This window comes from Aedes aegypti, chromosome 3 (genome assembly GCF_002204515.2).
Source record: "Aedes aegypti strain LVP_AGWG chromosome 3, AaegL5.0 Primary Assembly, whole genome shotgun sequence".
Taxonomy (NCBI): domain Eukaryota; kingdom Metazoa; phylum Arthropoda; class Insecta; order Diptera; family Culicidae; genus Aedes; species Aedes aegypti.
The window spans coordinates 283,225,718-283,245,692 of record NC_035109.1 but is presented as its reverse complement, the minus strand read 5'-3'; the positions used below and the strand labels follow the sequence as shown (position 1 = coordinate 283,245,692).

The 19,975-nt window shown below is 41.7% G+C and overlaps 1 protein-coding gene across 3 annotated transcripts in view; it reads right to left on the bottom strand.

Annotated features, from left to right (window-relative positions):
* The window catches only part of LOC5576142 (protein goliath), a 225,922-nt gene that overhangs the window by 13,998 nt on the left and 191,949 nt on the right, over positions 1-19,975 (bottom strand). For all 3 annotated transcript variants that reach the window (XM_021854308.1, XM_021854309.1, XM_021854310.1), the window contains 5 exons: positions 15,993-16,128; positions 15,807-15,924; positions 15,595-15,666; positions 2,845-2,921; positions 2,689-2,785 (listed from right to left, as the gene is read on the bottom strand). In XM_021854308.1, the coding sequence (XP_021710000.1) occupies positions 2,689-2,785; positions 2,845-2,921; positions 15,595-15,666; positions 15,807-15,924; positions 15,993-16,128 (500 nt within the window). The remainder of the gene's footprint in view (positions 1-2,688; positions 2,786-2,844; positions 2,922-15,594; positions 15,667-15,806; positions 15,925-15,992; positions 16,129-19,975) is intronic.

The following is a 19,975-nucleotide window of genomic DNA, read 5'->3' as shown; positions in this document are numbered from 1 at the left end:
CTTCAAGAAAATCATTATGCGTTCCCTGGAAAATCAATTTTCTCATATTTCAATCCCTGTACAGGATTGTTTTTTAAAAGGACCGCTTGAGCAATTTATAGAACACCCCCTGGAATAATTTATGAAAGTATCTCTAGAAAACCCCAGCTGGAAGCTCAGAAAGTGCTGGAGGATTCTTGTAAGAATTCTTGGAAGAATCTCTGGCAAACTTCTAAAAGAACTATTAAAGGATGTTTTTTGAAAAATTCCTGGAATCATTTTGAAAAAAATCTTAAAAGATTGAATGATACATAACTGATATACGTAGAGGGCTACCTAGTAGAATGTCTGAAGAATTCGCAGTTGGAATACTCCAATGATTACCTGGCCGAATAATTAACGATATTTCTGGAAAAAATCCTGAATATGCGCATGATTTTTTTTAAGTCCTGAATACTTATAAGGAATCCCTGCTGAAATTCCTGAAGATGTTCTTGAAGGAAAACATGAAGGCACAGACGAACAGACGTTTCAATGAAGAAATTTTCATCGACCACTTATTTAACGATTATTTAGAATTTGCCATGTTTCAAACCTTAATTCCCAAACGCAATGATAGCGGTAAAGCAACGGAAAGCGGAACCGGTTCGCCAGCATGAACTAAACATACTTGTCGACTTAGTGTTGGTTCACTTTCATTCGCTGACAGCTCTGTCAAGATGGTGTGATTCATGCTGACGAATCGGTTCCGCTTTCCGTTGCCGTTCCGCTATCATTGCGTTTAGACCTTTATTACACTCAGAGGCGCGCGAATCGTTTTTTTCGTTTTTGACGTTTCACACTACCGCCATTTGTGGGTTATGTTGCACGAAACACTGTTTTGTTGCATGAAACACTGTATAGTGCAACATGATCACCAGATGATGATGGTGCAAACCGAGCGATGGATTTCAAATGAAATTAGTTGGAAAAATCACAAACTTCGAAGGGCTTAAGTAGTCGCTGTTTTCATCCAAATGAGCTCAAATTTTGGGAGCATGCTCATAAACTGACCTTAAATCGATTGAGCTCGGTGTTGAGCAAAAACCGATATTTTGAACCACCCTACAGTCCCACGGCCTAACCTGGAGGTCGTTTAAAGGTGTCTGGTGCCTGTTGATCCTATCTATTGGCGTTAATGCGGTGATTGAGCTTTCAGCTTAATTAAATGGCACTGGAATTGTAGCGAAATTTGTAGAACTCAAAACAGAATGGTGGAAATAATTTGATTGCGATCTGGAAAAACTACTAACTATAGTGCATTACCAGATCAGTATTGTCTGTCCTTGATTCAGAATGTTCTTCATGTCATCCTTATTGCATTAACCTTAGGCAGTCCTGTAGTCACCTGCGCATTAGTCGTTGTAGTCATTATTAATTCGTTTATTCTACCAACAGGATTCGAATTCATCACTGTACTTCAAATGTAAAACATTGACTTTCTCGTCTGAATAAGTCGCCTATCGCCTATCTAACTGATCACGCAACCGGATTCATCTCTCCCGGTCACGAATCTAATGAACTAAAACCTAAACGATGAGCTTACCATGTGCTATTTACAAAGCTTCCTTCCCTTCTGTTGAATTGATTGACTTCAGTTTCCACACGTTCGCCGTTGTGGTGGAGGAATTCTCAATTACTCAGGGTGGGGGTCTAAGCATCTAGATCTCTCAGAAATCCTGGAGCAAACCCCCTTCGGGTACTAAAACTTAGCGTCCACGAGTCACTCGGGCGTCGCACGGTGCTTCGTTTGTCGTTATTAGCAAGAAAAATAGCGATCGATTTTTTTAACACTGGTTTGTTTATATAGATGTTGTACACCTCTTGAGCAATTAAAAAAAATCGTTCGACGAAATTCCAAGTTACGACATTTTGAAGAAGTAACCCTTAAAATGGCCGATTTTTAAATCAGACATTTTGACGTTACGCCTTCAAAAGGCGCCTCAAAATTTCGTCTGAAGATTTTTCGAAATTCGCTTCAAATGTATACATCAACTATATGAACAAACTCGAATCGACAGCTATTTTTTTTCTAGATAACAACGGCAAATGAAGCACCGTGGAGTCATTAGTTTATACACAGTACATAACTTAGCCTAAAACTTAAAACTCACACGTGGAACGCACTCGAATCGTGTGCGCGTGAATAAATTAAATGATTAGGAAAACCCGCTTCCTTCTCCTCCTGTGCCCGGTCAAAAGCTGATTCCAGCTGCTTGCTTATCAGACGTCCGTAATTTGTCTACTGCTACCTTCCGTCATAGTCGCTGTAGTCGTCGTCGTCGTAGTCGCTGTCGTCATCAAGTTGTTGCTACTACTACTGCTGCTGCTGCCGCCACTACTTCCCCCAGGTATGGCCAGCGAGGTGCTACTACTATCAGCCGGCCCGCTATTGATGTTGATAATGATCGTAACGATCTGATCTGGCTCCAAGGAACTACCAGTACTACTACTACTATTGCTATTACTACTGCTGCCATCCCCGCCGGCAACCAGCACGCGATTTGTGGTGGAGACAGCAGCTGGGGTTGCCCCGCTGGTGGCCGAGGTGATGGTCGAACTGTTGGAGGGGGGCGGCGGGGGTGCTACGCTAAAGTAATCGGCTATGATGGGATTGTTCTGGGCGGACGAGGAAGACGAGGACGATGAGGAACCGTGTGAGGAACCCACCACGAAGCCGTAATGCTTGAGGATGTCCATCTTGCACATCGGGCAGGTGCGGTGCTCGAGCAGCCACGGATCGATGCAGGTCTTGTGGAATTCATGCCTGGAAAAGGGAGAACGGTTGAGGGCGATGGTTTTTGGAATACGCTACGGGATACTCACTTGCAGGGAAGAACGCGTATCACATCCGTCACTTTGTATGGCTCGATGCAAATGGCACAACAATCGTTGTCGATTTCCTGTTGGGGCGATACAATTCCATTGTTATACATTGTATTATAATAGTGAAATAATTGAATCGTTGACATTTTTCATTGTGCACCAACAAAGAAGTATCTACTTTTGAAGTCGTATTAGTGGCTTCAATGTGACTTCAGCTTATGAACAATCTGAATTGGAATCACTTCAAGAAAAGGAATGCAATACTTAGTCAGAAATATAATCAGCTAAATTTTAAATCAATTATAGACTTGGAGAATGATATTTCAAACACTAGGTTGCAGAAGCAGACCTAGTTAGTTGTCCCATAAAAAATAACTTTTAGAATCAGTTTCCAGTTTCTTGAAATTTGCTCAGAGATCTGTAAGCGAATTCTAGTTTGAAGGTGCAGAGGCAATCATATCACCTACCAAAAGTTTTGCAATACTCGACCTGAGAAAAGTTTTATCCTGAAGTATTACAGAAATATATCTCGCGTTCAGTACCATAAGGGCGCCATAAGGGCGTAACTGCAGTGATGTGATTGCCTCTGTACTAATTGGGACCACTTTTGTAATCAAGGTCAGAATTTTCCACATAACGTTAAACACCTACAGGTATGCAACGCCTTATATACAGGGGATAGGCAAAATGATTGAGATAGGCAAAATTTTGCCCAAATTCAAATGCTTATAACTTTATGAAAAATGGATGAAATTGGATGCATCTGGAAGCAGTCGACGGCAAATTTGGTCCAGTTTTAGGAACTTCCTTGGCCATGCATATTGGCCACTGGACACCGGAGATGTTCCGAATTGGCCACATCCCCCGGGGCACCTGGAACCTACTATAAAGTGGTTATGGCAGCCGGTGATGCTGGAAATGCTTCGGAAAGCATAACCTTTGAAAATAATGAAGTTTGATGCCCATATTGATATGGTTACGGATATGTTCCTAATTGACCACTTCCCCCAGGGCACCTGGAACGTTCTATAGAGTGGTCTGTGCATCTAATGGTTCTGAATACGCTGCAGGAAACATCATTTTTAAGGTTGGTGTCCGCTTGGATATAGCTCCGGATAATATTTACATGATTGGAAATATAAACATGACTGACCATGCTTTCCGGAACCAGTTTTACGGAAATGGTCATATTTCTGAAGATTTCCAACCAATCTTAATGCGTCCGGTGGCATTCAACTTCCTATTACCCGACCAACCAGTCTTCATAATTATTTATAGATCTTTAACCATCGATGGCGATCGCTAACGGTTCAAAACGAATCTATATCGATCGCTATCGAAAATCACTGACTGGTTGACCGGGTAGTTCTAGTTTCTAGGAAAATTGCAAACATCTATCTAACTTTACACCGCACAAAAATACAAGCGACAGAAAAAATGACATTTGGACATGAGCTCAGAAAATCCGGAACATCTCCGGTGTCCAGTGGCCAATATGCATGGCCAAGGAAGTTCCTAAAACTGGACCAAATTTGCCGTCGACTGCTTCCAGATGCATCCAATTTCATTCATTTTTCATAAAGTTATAAGCATTTGAATTTGGGCAAAATTTTGCCTATCTCAATCATTTTGCCTATCCCCTGTACTTCACAAAATTAATTGGATTTTGTTAAAATTATTCTTACTTATATTCCAAAACGAATGATTATTGATGATTTCAATGTCGAAACATGATATTCAATAGATATATTCAGTTATATAATATTTTTTTTTCGAAACAACTATCAAAGCTACCTCGTTTTACGGTATTCGAAAATCAGGAGCATGTTAGAGCAAGCCGACCAGCAAGTCAGTCGTCTGGTAATCCCGACCAGACGGAAGAAACAAGATTATAACAGAATGTGTTCCCCTGATATGATTTTTTTGTATCACCAGTTGTTATAAAACATGTACCGTTAGTAGTTAAAATAACGAAAATTCTAACAAATTAAACTAAAACATAACAAACCCTGTTACAACTACATCAAAATTATTACAGAATGTGTTGCAAGGATGTTACAAAATAACAAAATTTTTGCAAACTACACTCAGAAATAAAAAATAGTTACAGAATTACTAAAGTTTATGCATTAATGACTATTTTCTATCTACCTCTCTTTCATTCTGCTGTGAATTTCTACACTTAAATGCCATTTCGCCTGGGTTGAAGCTTAGCGATGCTCCAACCCAGGCGAATTGACAAATAGGAATAAAATTCCCTGCAGGATGAAAGAGAGGCAGATAGAAAATAGTCATAAATTACTAAAATTTAGTCATTCTGTGAATATCCGTGTTTCTGAGTGTAGGGTAAATTATGTATTTTGGACAGGCTAAGGATATGTCTGGAAACGGCGATCGATTAACTGCATTAAATACACATATTTTATTAAGCAATGTTGCTTATATGCTTAATGTCGCATTGTACCTTGAATTTCTGGGGAGAAAAAGCTTACAAACTGTAGTATTAGCTTCCAAAATAGCGTTTTTTGGCAGCCTGTCTGACATGCATTTCGGACACCTAATATACATTTTGGACACCCTCATGTGAATATAATTTGGACAGAGGCGTTATCTCAATATCCATACAATGGTTTCTTGAAAAGACGATCATATCATAATACTGTAAGAGATTACGTGTGACTTAAGCATTTTTTCGCTTATTGGATGAGTATATTGGTGAAAATCAATAATTTCAATTAAAGCAAACAAATATCATCAGATCCTCGAAAAAACGCCTGCAAGTTTGCATGCATGCGACATTCCAGTGTGTTTCATCAGATGGTCAAATTATATCAACTGAACAAAAATCATAATCTATTTTGGACAACCCCTGATTTATGCCATATATACTCATGTTAAGATTTTAGATGAACTTAGCTTTAATTTTAGACATATTTAATCATGTTTCCACTTTCAAACTTTTTATGAATGCTAATTCTGAGCGCTATTATTGCATTTAATGTATGTTCTTGAAATGCACATCCTCTTGCATTCGTAGGTTTCACAGATGTTCTGTAGATACAATTTACAATTTTTATGTTTTTGAAGCCAATTTGTAATTGTTATGAAAATGGTCATCATTAATAAGTAGCATAGTGTATTAACAATAAAATACATGATTTCCGTACATGTATACTCCACCATCTCATTGGAAATAAGCATAGAACGATTAGCCTGTCCAAATTATATGCATGTCCAAATTATATACGTTACCCTATATTACTGTTTATGACATCGGATGTTATTTGTAACAAACTTATAAATGCGATATCAAAAATATAACGAATGTTGTTATAAATGTGTTACTAAAATAAAACAAGTTGAGAGCAAAGCCATCTTGATAACAAAATTTTATCAACTTCTGTTATTTTTAACAGCTGCTGATAGGAATGTGTTATTATTATTTTATTATTATTTATTTAGTTAACTTCTACACAGATAACACTGAATCAACAATTTCACGCCACAATACTCGGTTCGTGGCCGCATCTCTCCATCCTCGGTTCTGCCCCACGCTCGCCAAATCGATACGCAATTGATCCGCCCACCTAGCTCGCTGCGCTCCACGCCTTCTTGTACCAACCGGATCCGAAGCGAATACCATCTTTGCAGGGTTGCTGTCCGGCATTCTTGCAACATGCCCTGCCCATCGTATCCTTCCAGCTTTGGCCACCTTCTGGATACTTGGTTCGCCGCAGAACTGTGCGCTTCTTCTTCTTCTTTCTGGCGTTACGTCCGAACTGGGACAAAGCCTGCTTCTCAGATTAGTGTTCTTATGAGCACTTCCACAGTTATTAACTGAGAGCTTTCTTTGCCGATTGACCATTTTTGTATGTGTATATCGTGTGGCAGGTACGAAGATATTCTATACCCAGGGAATCGAAAAAAATTCCATCACGAAAAGATCCTCGACAAGCGGGATTCGAACCCACGACCCTCAGCATGGTCATGCTGAATAGCTGCGCGTTTGCCGCTACGACTATCTAGGCCCCTACTGTGCGCTTGGTTGGTAGTTAAGAATTACTTCCATGCTCGTAGAGTAGGTGAACTCAGCCTTCTCGGATCACCACAGCATCCCTAGAATACGTTCAGTTGTGTTGCTTATATCCAGGTTTAGCTGCTACGACGTAGCTTTGTTGGGTTCCCCGACCCGTCGGGGACTTCCTCTGCGTTGGCCATCGGCCATCCTTATATGAAAACCACCTCGGGAATGAACGGTTCATACTTCCTTCGCCAGTTGCACAGCTTCGTCGATGGTTTCAGCACTGTCAAGATAATCGTCGACGTAGTGCTTTTTAATTATAGCATTAGCGGTCGGAAATTCTTCAGCATGTTCGGCCGCATTGAGGTTTTTTTTTGAAAATTCGAAATATTATCAGTTCTCCATTGCAAACTGCTCGTTTAAGCGAGAAAAAAATCAGGTAAAAATTGAGGTCGGTACTTTGACGCTCTACTTTTGCCTTTCTCGGTTGGTGAAGAGTCTTCGATAGGCCACCTAACCAGTAGACTGGCCCTTAAACAAGAAAGTTGTAAAATTCAACGGGGCACCCCCTAGATATGAGCCTTAGAGTAAGAAAAAAGCTCTCTCAAAATTTCAACTCATTTGGTTGCTCCCCCAGCTGGCGCATTCAATTCAAAGTTTGTATGGAATATTCGTCTCAAATATATTGGAAATTGACCGTATGTCACTGTTTCGTCTCGTACACTAGTTAATCGCGTTCAATTGAACCCAGAATGACAAATTCACTAGTTGATACGCTAATGAACATAGTTGCCGAAGGTTGTATCTGGATTTAAGCTCATTTTCATTAGGCTTTCAGTTGTTAAAAGTTAGGCATAGATCAGCACTCCCGTACAATCACACATGTGCATGCACCTTGTGCCGCAGCTCGCCCAGCGTCATAGGTGGCTATGATGCGCTTAGTGGCTACCACCCAGCTAAGTTGAAGGAATACTATGCAATATTGCAAATCTACTTCAGATAGTTAAAACACCAACTTTATCAATTTTAATCATCATACAACCTTCTACAATATTGTTTGCTATAGTATCAAGTAGTGTTTTTGACATTCTGGGTTCAATTGAACGCGATCAACAATTTTCCTGATTCAAACAGGTGATGATGTGCTGTTTCCTATATGTTGGAGCTGAAAATCCCATATTAACTTCAATTCAATTGCGCCAGCTCATGGAACGACCAAATGAGCTGAAACTTTCAGGAAGTCTTCCTCTAATCCTAAAGAATAATCCTGGCGGGTGCCCCGTGGAATTATACAACTTTATTTTTCTCCCATACTAAGATGGGCCAGTCTACTAACCAGGGTCTCTAGATAGGCTGTTTCCTCGGTGCTGACACAACACAGCATTTTCCATTTGTTCTTTACACGATGATCACGGTCATGGCCATCACAACCATCAACTTTTATCAGGGCTTTGGACCTGTACCACTCTCAATAGTTTGTTTCAACATGCTACTATGGTGCCGTCATGCGCGTGTGTAGCTAACATTCTGGCGCGATTATCTAGCGCCACGAGTTCCAGAACAACGAAGCTGTAACAACAACGACGCGGGAAGTGATTGGCACTGGTCAACGATAAAGAATTTAGCCTGAAGCCGTATGTTTGTAGCCGATACCCGACAGAACCGAGAGCGGTACTGAAGCTCAAGATAGCATGAAACAGAACGATATGCGGAGATTTTATGCAACTATTAATGGCGCGTGGTACAATGCCGTACCAGTGCCCCCCATATTGAATCGAAAAGGGAATTTGCAGACCGATAAAATAGCGGTGGCTGCCAGGTGCAAGGAGCACTTTCAGCAATTATTGAACGGAAAATTGAAATGTAGTTAGAAACGGGATGAATATTGGTGATGATGTTCAAGCTGTAGACCCACCGACCCAAGCTGAAGAACTGTAAGGCTGCTGGGAAGCACGCTGCTCAAGCACGGAAGTAAGAGGCTTTATCAGACGATCACTGAGACCTTCTTAAGGAATACCTTAAGAAGAGGACGAAGAAATGCATTCCAGTTGGCTGGATGGAATCATACGCCCAATATATAAGAAAAGGTACAGACTGGAATGTGCCAATTACAGAGTATTGTCCTGCTTAATTCTGTCGCGCATCCCGTTTAACAGACTGAGACCGCTCGATGAGTCCTTCGTCGGCGAATACCAAGCTGGTTTTCGTGAAGGCCGCTCGACCTGTTTACCTTGCGAATGATCCAAGATAAATTCCGGGAATATAACTTTTAGACTCACTGTTCTTTAGTGTTGACTAAGTTCATTCATTTCATTTATTTAGTTAACATCTAAACAGATAACACTGAATCAACAATTTCACGCCACAATACTCGGTTCGTGGCCGCATCTCTCCATCCTCGGTTCTGCCCCACGCTCGCCAAATCGATACGCACTTGATCCACCCACCTAGCTCGCTGCGCTCCACGCCTTCTTGTACCAACCGGATCCGAAGCGAGCACCATCTTTGCAGGGTTGCTGTCCGGCATTCTTGCAACATGCCCTGCCCATCGTATCCTTCCAGCTTTGGCCACCTTCTGGATACTGGGTTCGCCGTAGAGTTGGGCGAGCTTGTGGTTCATCCTTCGCCGCCACACATCGTTTTCCTGAACACCGCCAAAGATCGTCCTAAGCACCCGACGTTCGAAGACTCCAAGTGCTTGCAAGTCCTCCTCGAGCATCGTCCACGTTTCATGCCCGTAGAGGACTACCGGCCTTATGAGCGTTTTGTACATGGTACATTTGGTGCGGGTGTGAATCTTTTTTTCCTGTGGAGGCCATAGTAGGCCCGACTTCCACTAATGATGCGCCTCCGTGTTTCACGGCTAACGTTATTGTCAGCCGTCAGCAAGGATCCAAGGTAGACGAACTCGTCGACCACCTCAAACGTATCCCCAAAGACACATTCAAGACTTCCATGCTGCCGTTATACGCATAACTGTCCCATGTTCCAAAATATGCAATCGAGAAAAACGCGTTTAAAGATTTTAACACATTAAGGCCTCGTATTGACCAGGTGTGTGGTAAATTAAATTAAAATCATTACAATAGTATAAAGAATAGTGTGTTCATTATAGTCAAGAGTTTGGATTATGGAAATAAAGTAAATTTAGCTACGAAATTCAAAGTGGTACTGTTATGCCTAGAAAAACGAGATTTTTGGTCAATTTCTACGCATAACAGTCCCACTGAAAGTAGTGACCAATTATGTGCTAAGCATACTGCTGTAGATGACCATTCTTACGTATATATTGTACCGAATGTAGAGGACGTATAACCTCAGGACTATGTTAAGGCATCCAATGAAGGCTCAAGTGACATGTGCCAAACGGAGCCACGTGTGGGGAAGTGAAGAAATACGATTTTATAGTATGGGATGGAAAGCAAAGTTTTCTGTATGTGTGATAATGAGAAAATGTATGAGTTAGTGATAGAAAGAGTGGATGTGTAAGTTAGAGAGTTTCTTCTTCTTCTTTCTGGCGTTACGTCCCCACTGGGACAGAGCCTGCTTCTCAGCTTAGTGTTCTATGAGCACTTCCACAGTTATTAACTGAGAGCTTACTATGCCAATGACCATTTTTGCATGTGTATATCGTGTGGCAGGTACGAAGATACTCTATGCCCTGAGAAGCCGAGAAAATTTCCAACCCGAAAAGATCCTCGACCGGTGGGATTCGAACCCACGACCCTCAGCTTGGTCTTACTGAATAGCTGCGCGTTTACCGCTACGACTATGTGGGCCCTTTAAGTTAGAGAGTTTATAAGATGTAATAAATTCCTATATCGACTCTTCCAGCTACAGGCTTGACAAAAACTCATCTGCGAATTCAAGGTTATTCTGCGGAATTGATAGTTTACTCAAAATTCACGATACAAATCATCACACGATTTGACATTTCTTTGGACTCGGTTTGCAAAATCATGATATTTGATACATCGCAAATTAAATTTAAGAACCGCCAACATATTAGCCACTTGCGCCGAAGAACCAGTTACCCGTAATAACCCAGTATGTGGTCAGGTCATCTTAAACCTCTTGAACTATTCTTCTTTTGACTTGATTTGCAAATTCATCATGTTTGATATGTCGCAAGTCTCAGAACCGCCAATATAATAGCCACTTTCTCTGGGGAACAGGGTATCCAAAACAACCTGGCATGTTATCAAGTCATCTAAGAACCTTTGAGTTACACTTCTTTAGCCTTGATTTGGAAATTTATGAAGTTTAATGTTGCCAGTTAGGTTTCAGAACCGACAGTTTAGTGGCCATTTCCCCCAGGGGACCGGTAATTCGGAACAATCCGACATGTGGTCAAGTCATTCAAATACATTTGAACCACCTTAAGACTTGATTTGATCCACCTTTGACAATGATATGTCGCAAGCCAGGTTTCAGATTCGCCAATATAATGGCCACTTCCACCAGTGAACCGGTATTCGGAACAACCCAACATGTGACCAAGTCATCCAATGTCGGTCAAACTATTTTTATTTAGACTTCGTTTGCTAAATCATGAAGTGGGTTTGTCGCAAGCCAGCCACTCGAAATTAAAGTGGTTACTGATTCTTCAAGTGGGATTATTTCAGTACTGAATCCAAAATAACGATAAATTTCTAATCGATGAACGCGGTTCCAAAAACTAGAAGATTTTTGTGATTGACAATTCAACTTAAATTCATTGAAAAACGGATGGGAAATAATATTTTGATATTGAAAAATTCAATCAAATTTGACTTCAGGCTGGCATGAATGATGAATGCATCCCGATAATTCAAACACATAAAACGGGTTGTGTTCCACATGGGATGTAAAGCCAACATAAAAAGATGTTCAAAACGATTTTCCCAAACACCAGCTAATTCAAAACTGCCTACTGAATATTTTTCTCTAGTTCAACGCAGCGAATTGTATAGTGTGACAGTTATGCGTAGAAATACAGTAGTGGGACAGTTATGTCTGGAAATTCAACAATGGGACAAAATGACTTGGCTTGCTTTTCATTGAGTTTCCGAACAAAGTTAATTTTTGGTGGGTGTTTTCTAAAACTATACGTAAAAATAAACTGTTTGATGACAAAAAGTCAAAATGCACAAAAAGTAACATGGGACAATTATGCGTATAACGGCAGCATGTCTCTTGCAGTTGCCCAAAATTTTATGGCTCACGAGGTAATCTAGAATGCCGTGAAAAGTGTACTGCGATCTGTCAAACTTGGGTACCTTTTGCACTACCAAGGGACCAAATGCAGTACTAGAAGTGGTACCCAATCTGAGCCCGAGTGGGACGGACCTGGTATCCCCGTCTATCGTAACACTGCTACCTAGGCGAGCCCTGTCGCGCTCGGCCCCACCAGCTAGCATGGACTTTGTCTTGGACGCATTCACCACCAGTCCAACTTTCGCTGCTTCGCGTTTCAGGCGGGTGTACAGGTCTGCCACCTTTTCAAATGTTCGACCGAAGCAAACAAATTGTCCGGATCTCGTAAAAATTGTACCCCGGCTGTTGAGCCCGGATCTCCGCATAACACCTTCTAGCGCATCTAGGATCCAAACGAACTGGAATGTTCGCCTGAAACCTTCACATAATTTTGCACACCTTCCATCGTCGCTCTTATCAGTCTCGTGAGCTTCCCGGGAAAGCTGTTCTCGTTCATGATTTTCCATAGCTCTACGCGGTCGATACTATCGTATGTCGCCTTAAAATCGATGAAAAGGTGATGCATTGGGACCTGGTATTCACGACATTTTTGGAGGATACAGTAAAGATCTAGTCTGTTGTTGATCGGCCGTCAACGAAGCCGGCTTGATAACTTCCCACGAACTCGCTTACTACAGGTGATAGACGACGGAAGATGATCTGGGATAATACTTTGTAGGCCGCATTTAGAATGGTGATCGCTCGAAAGTTCTCACAATCTAACTTGTCGCCTTTCTTGTAGATGGGGCATATTATAACTGGGGCAAAGCCAGCTTCTCAGATTAGTGTTCTTATAAGCAATTCCACAGTTATTAACTGAGAGCTTTCTTTGCCGATTGACCATTTTTGCATGTGTATATCGTGTGGCAGGTACGAAGATACTCTATGCCCTGAGAATCGAGAATATTTCCTTTACGGAAAGATCGTTGACCAGCGGGATTCGAACCCATGACCCTCAGCATGGTCAAGCTGAATAGTTGCGCGTTTACCGCTACGGCTATCTGGGCCCCTGTTCTGTTTCCCTGGGCTCGGTAGCTGTTCTGTTTTCCAGATTGTGCCTATCAGCCGGTGCAGACAAATGGCCAGCCTCTCCGGGCCCATCTTTATGAGTTCAGCTCCGATATAAGCAGCTTTATTGTTCTTGAGCTGGTGAATGGCATCCATGTTGACTAAGTTGTCAAATGAAATATTGAGCAGTATGAATCCAATGATTTGAACGAACAAAATTGCACTTTAAAGTTCAACATTGCAAACGAGGGTGCTATTGGGAGATCTGGCGTACAAAGAAACTGCACACGGTCGCACACGCTCCTTGGCTTTGTCAACGATATCGACCTTAGGGGTCATGCACACATTACGTCACGCTCCAAGGGGGGGAGGGGGTCAAGTCAAGCGTGACAAGCCTTACAAAATTTTTGAAGGACTCATACAAAAAACGTGACAAAGGGGGGGGAGGGGATCAAAAAAGTCGAAATTTAGCGTGACATAATTTGTGTACCATCCCTTACAGTCCTGTCAATTGCAAGTCAATAGAGTATGCGAATATTGTAATGCATGTGACATAAGGCAGACTTCAGTGGGCTGGTCACTAAGTGCGAATGTCAGAAGAAATAATTGCGAAAATAATATTCAGCTGGAAACTAGGTATAGATAGGCAACTTCAAGGAAGACCACGAATACACTAACTGTAAATAGTTAAAGAGGACCTGGCGACCCAAACGTTCGGAGCAACTGGAGATGTATCGTCCAAGACCGAGAAGATGAATCCATCAAGGTATCAAGTAGGTACCTAGTGGAAACCACGAAGATATTTTCTACCCTTTACGAAAAGCATCCTCAGCATGATCGACAATTGGACAATCGTAATCTAACATCGATTCTGCGTCCGACACAAACCGTCATCAACAATGTTTTGTACCCATGTGCTATGGTGTGATAGAAGAATGCCTTAAACAACCAAGGATTCATTAGACGATTACTGATGGACATGGAGCAACTAGAGTTTCCAATATTCCCGGGAATTGACTTCCCGGGAAACGGGAAATAAAATTGTCATTTCTCGGGAATTCCCGAGATCCCGGGAAATTCTTAAACACCTTTAAAATGATGCAAATTTGATGTAATTTTTTAAACTAATTCGTATTTTATGTATATTGTATTTTAGCTTATTGTATTTGTACGATTGTTTCTCTCTTTTTGTGAGTAATTTATTTATGTTCCTCCAAAATATATGTTGGCTTCGTTTCTTGCTAGGATTTATACCAAAAAAGTTTATGAAATAAGCAAATTTTTATATGGAGGTCATTCTAACCAAATCGTATGAAGTTCAAATAATAGTTTCCAACAATTAGTAAATCTTTTCAACACTAGAATAAAAATCAACTAAATAGAAACCTTGAAAACTGTATAACCCTACTCAAATCATGAAATTGTTTCCTCGAAAATTTCTTTATATTGTATTGCAAACTAGTTGTCCCGGCAAATGTTGTATTGCCAAGCAGTAGGCTGTGAGCTAAGCCATGCAAAAATCACCTACAAAATGTCAGTGAATTACATCCCGAATAATTCCCTTTTTTCGGTTGATTTTCACCAATATTTTAACTAACAAACACGTCGCATCCCTTCGTGTGAGGACATTGTTTGGTATGATATGAAAATTGTATTGTTTTTTTTTTTGAATATAGATGGTCAATTCTGTATTTCAAAAGAGTTACCCGGGAACTACGGAAATACCGGGAAATAGGGAATCCCGGGAACCAGAAAATCATTTATCGGGAAACGGGAATCTCGGGAAATGTTTCCGGGATTGAAAACTCTAGGAGCAACTATGGCGAACTCAAGAGACACGCGAGTTCTAATAGAAGTTCAAAGCATCTGACAAAGGCTTTGTGCTGCGAAGTGAGATATATGGATAACGATGGGCAGCATCTTAACGGTGTAATATGTGGCGATTGGAATATGCACTAGGTATCATACGGTCAGCCAAGTAGCGATTTTCAACAGATCCTATTAATTTGTTTACTTCGCTAATAATAGTTGGCCGAACTATCCAGCTTTTTACGCTGAGGCAGTAAAAGTTTGACTTTGAAGAGGCTCATCTACTTAAAATCCTTAAGCTTTTAGTCAGTAACTCCACATTTTCAATAGTAATGTCCACAATTACTTCCACCAGTTTAAGCAGATTTCTCCACTTCAAAAGAGTTCAAAAACCCCTAAAGACTACACCTCATCTAACAGCTCAATCCAATCACCTACCGGACGCGACTCAAGAGAGACCGATGGAACCACTTACAGTTAATCTCCACCATAGCAGCTGCTATTGCCACTTCCTTTTTTTCTAATCTACCCCACTAGAGAATGAATAGAACCCATCCTCAACCATAGCTAAACATGAATGAATCGTTTTTTTCTCCAAATCGACAAAAAATGTGCTGATTCAATTATCTCACTTAATCGGTTTATTTCGCGGAATGCTCCACTGGCGAAGAACTTACCTTGTCATCTGATTTAATACTCTTGGTAGGAATTTTGGCAATGATTCGTTTCGCTACGTTGCACAGTCGTCTCTGCGAATTGGGGTAGTAAAGAAATGGAAGTATGAAATCACGCCGCTTTACGTCATTTTTTCTTGGATTGGCGCTTTCAAACGACATCACCAAGAAAACGCATTCAGCACTGCGTCGCAATCAGCTCACAACCTACTCACCGATTGTTTGTCTTTGGTTTGCAAATACCGGAACCGTTGTACGTAGTAGAACACCAGCCACACCAGCGAGATGATCATCAGCACGATAAACGAAACCGATACAAACAGCACCGATGTTCTGCGAGGGATGAAAATCGAACGGAATTAATGTCAATTGGTTTATCGAGTGACGGTATCGGTTCATACCGGTTGATGTTGGCCAGTGAGCGGATGTGGCGACTTCCTTCGATGATTTCGATCGTCACTTCGTAGCCCTGTCGCTCCAGAATGTCGATCAATTCGTGACCCTTGGCCTTGGTCGTGAAGACGGCGGTGATGTTTCCTGTTAGGGGGAGATGGTAAGAGAAAAAACATTTATTATCGTGACACGAATGAATATTATATTTATAGTAACAACACGATTGTCGATAACAATAAAATTTAAAGTAATAAACTCGGGCACACTTTAATTTCCTTTGCCAATTATGTTAAATATCATAATATCGATTAAGCTTGTAACAACTGTTTGTCATAACGGGGTCAATGTCCATACTACATTGCATAGTCTGACAAGAAAACAATGCTCAACTATTGAAGGACAACGCCGTGAACAAAATGGGAAAATTTGTACAGAACAGTTACCAAATCTAAGAATCGTATATATTTCCACATGGCGGAGAACAAAGTCGTCGGAGGCGAGCATAAATGATCATAATTTGACTCAGTTTCCTCCGCCAGTTGCCGCCGTCTTTTCATGTTGGGATTTTCAACTATTGTACCAGTAATTTCCTTTCGCTCTCGTTACCGTGCGTCATCTACGAGCGGCCTTTTCCAGCTTTAAATTTTCCCTCATGCAACTCGCTGCAACAAAAGCCTAGCAATTTGCTACGTTATTAGGTGGGTAACTACCAACTATGTGAACCTACTTAGGGCTGCGAATGGCGGGCTTCGGCAATTGTTGTAGCAAATCGTGCACGGCACCCCATTTGTCGTTTGTCATCCGACAGTCGTGAGCAACTAGCCAATGCTGGGATTGCTATTTAGGAGCCGACTGTTCGTTGCCGGTACGGAATCTGGATCACTGGCTCCGATAATGATCAATTTCGCTTTCGTTTGTTGGAAATTGCAACTTCGCTGTGGTGCAATTATGCAATCAACAGATGGGTTCATGTCGGAAGAAATCAATGGAATGGAGTTGTTTGCTACTATGAAGCTACAATGTAAGGGGTATTGTATTTGATATATGAGAAGACTGGGCCTTTGGTATCGATTTTTTGTACGAATTTTAAAAAGAAATTGTTTTTGTTGTTATTGAAAACAAACGGTCTTGTTTCTGAAGTAGAATGCTGATGCATTCAATGATTATACTGTTTTCAACATGTCTGAAGGTTTTCAAAAAAAAACTCAACTTTGGCAACTTGTGAATATTAAAATTACTCAGTATATGTTTTATCTTTTTACTGAGTTCTCAACAGCAGATTCAACTTGGTTCACTAGATAATATTCATTCATCAGTAACTTTTGACAGTGAGCTAGTGAAAAGATTCATGAAATCTATAGTCTAGCAAAAGGCCGGGCTATACCGAATCTCAATAAAGGAAATCTTAGGGTAATAATTGGGCTGATAAACGGTCACTGTCCAAGTAGGTAGCATCTTTAAAAGATAGGAAATATCCAATCCTCTGAATGTCTTTTTTTTCAAGATGAAAACGAAATTGCGGAGCATTGCTTAATCAAAGAACGTCAACATTTGGAAAAGGGTTATTATAGCCCTTGGAAATTCGGCAATGTAGTCCTAATAGGGCAATAGACTTTATAAAACGAGTTGAGCTTAACTTGGATAGTGTGCTACATCCACCATTGTCTATCACATCTCATTGTGAGAGGATATTTGATGAGTACCAGATAAATCATGGGTCATATCACAATATTCCCAAATAATGGAAGCAGTGGTCAAAAGGCTCTACAGACTAGGAAAGAAACAAAAACTTTTGACAGTGAAGTTTCTGAACTCATTTACGTCCTCGTTTGAACGTCTTTATGCGAAATGAGTCACCCTCGTAATTCTCTGTCCCAGTTAATACTCAGTTTTGTAAAAAATTGTTGTATAATGAACTAATTGAATAACATTGTATTTTTATGTTTATTGACTGTTTGAGACGGTTCTGGGTCATTTGGCCGACCAGATGCCATTTGATCGAACGCTATTTGGCCGAATGGCATTTTGCCGAAAAAATATTTTTCCGGAAAATCACATCAAACATTGGGGACGGAACTGGTATAGTGGTTAGAACACACGCCTCTTACGCCGAGGACTTGGGGTCGAATCCCATCCCCGGGATAGTCACTTATGCCTTCAAACAAGTTATAGTGACGATTTCCTCTGCAAGGGAAGTAATACCGTTGGTCCTGAAATGATCTAACCCAGGGTTGAAAATCTCGTTATTATTTATTTTATTTATTTATTTGGTTTTACATAAATTATCTTGATAAAACCTCGCCAACAATATTTCGCCAATTCACTCGGTTCATGGTCGCTTTTCTCCATCCTCGACTGCGACCCACGCTCTCCAGGTCCTGGTGCACCTGCTCAATCCACCTAGCTCGCTGCGTCCCACGCCTTCGTAGCGAACACCATCTTTACAGGGCTGTAGTCCGGAATTCTTGCAACATGCACTGCCCAGCGCACCCTTCCCTTTCGCAACCTTCTCCTCCCTTTCGCAACCTTCCCCACCCTACCTTTTGCAACCTTCTGGATACTGGGTTCCCCGTAGAGTGGGGCGTGCTCGTGGTTCATTCTCCGCCACCACACACCGTTCTCCTGCACTCCGCCAAATATGGTCATAAGCACTCTTCGTTCGAACACTCCAAGTGCTTGCAGATTCTCTTCCAGCATGGTTCATACTTTATGTCCATAGAGGACCACCGGTCTTATTAGCGTTTTGTACATGGTACATTTAGTGCGGGGTGAATCTTTCTCGACCGCGGCTTCTTCTGGAGCCCATAGTAGGCGCGACTTCCACTGATGTACGTCTCCGAATTTCACGACTAACGTTGTTATCAGTCGTTAACAAGGATCCGAGGAAGACGAACTCATCATCGACCTCAAAAGTATCCCCGTCGATCGTAACACTGCTTCCCAGGCGGGCTCTGTCGCGCTCGGTTTCGCCTATCAGCATGTACTTTGTTTTTGACGCATTCACCACCAATCCGACTTTTGTCGCTTCACGTTGAAGGCGGGTGTACAGGTCTGCCATCGTTCCAAATGTTCTGCCGACAATATCCATATCATCCGCGAAGCAAACAAATTGGCTGAATCTTGTGAAAATCGCACCTCGGTTATTGAACCCGGCTCTTCGCATGACACCTTCTAGCGCGATGTTGATCTGCAGGCACGAAAGTCCAGCACCCTGTCGAAGTCCCCGGCGGAATTCGAACGAACTGGAATGTTCGCCCGAAATCTTCACGCTATTCTGCACACCGTCCATCGTTGCTCTTATTAGTCTTGTGAGCTTCCCGGGAAAGCTATACTCGTCCATGATTTTCCATAGCTCTTCGCGGTTAATGCTATCATAAGCCGCTTTAAAATCGATGGATAGGTGATGGATTGGGGCTTGGTAATTACGGCATTTCTGGAGGATTTGCCATACAGTGAAGATTTGGTCCGTCGTCGAGCAGCCGGTCATCAAATTAGCTTGACAACTTCCCACAAACTCATTTGCTATTGGTTATAGACGACGGAAGATAATCTGGGATAGCACTTTGTAGGCGGCATTCAGGATAGTGATCGCACAATAGTCTTCACATTCCAGTTGGTCGCCCTTCTTGTAGATGGGGCATATGACCCCTTGCTTCCTATCCTCCGGCTGTTTCCTAGATTCTGACAATCAGCCGGTGCAGACAGGCGGCCAACCTTTCCGGGCCCATTTTGATGAGTTCAGCTTCAATACCATCCTTGCCAGCGGCCTTGTTATTTTTGAGCTGGTTGATGGCATCTTTAACTTCCCTCAATGTGGGGGCAGGTTGGTTTCCTTCATCCGTCGTGCTGACGTAGTCACTTCCTCCGCTGTCATGACCCTCTACGCTTGTGTTCCCCGTGACATTCAGGTGTTCATCATAGTGCTGCTTCCACCTTTCAATCACCTCACGTCCGTCCGTCAAGATGCTTCCGTCCCTACACATTTCGGCTC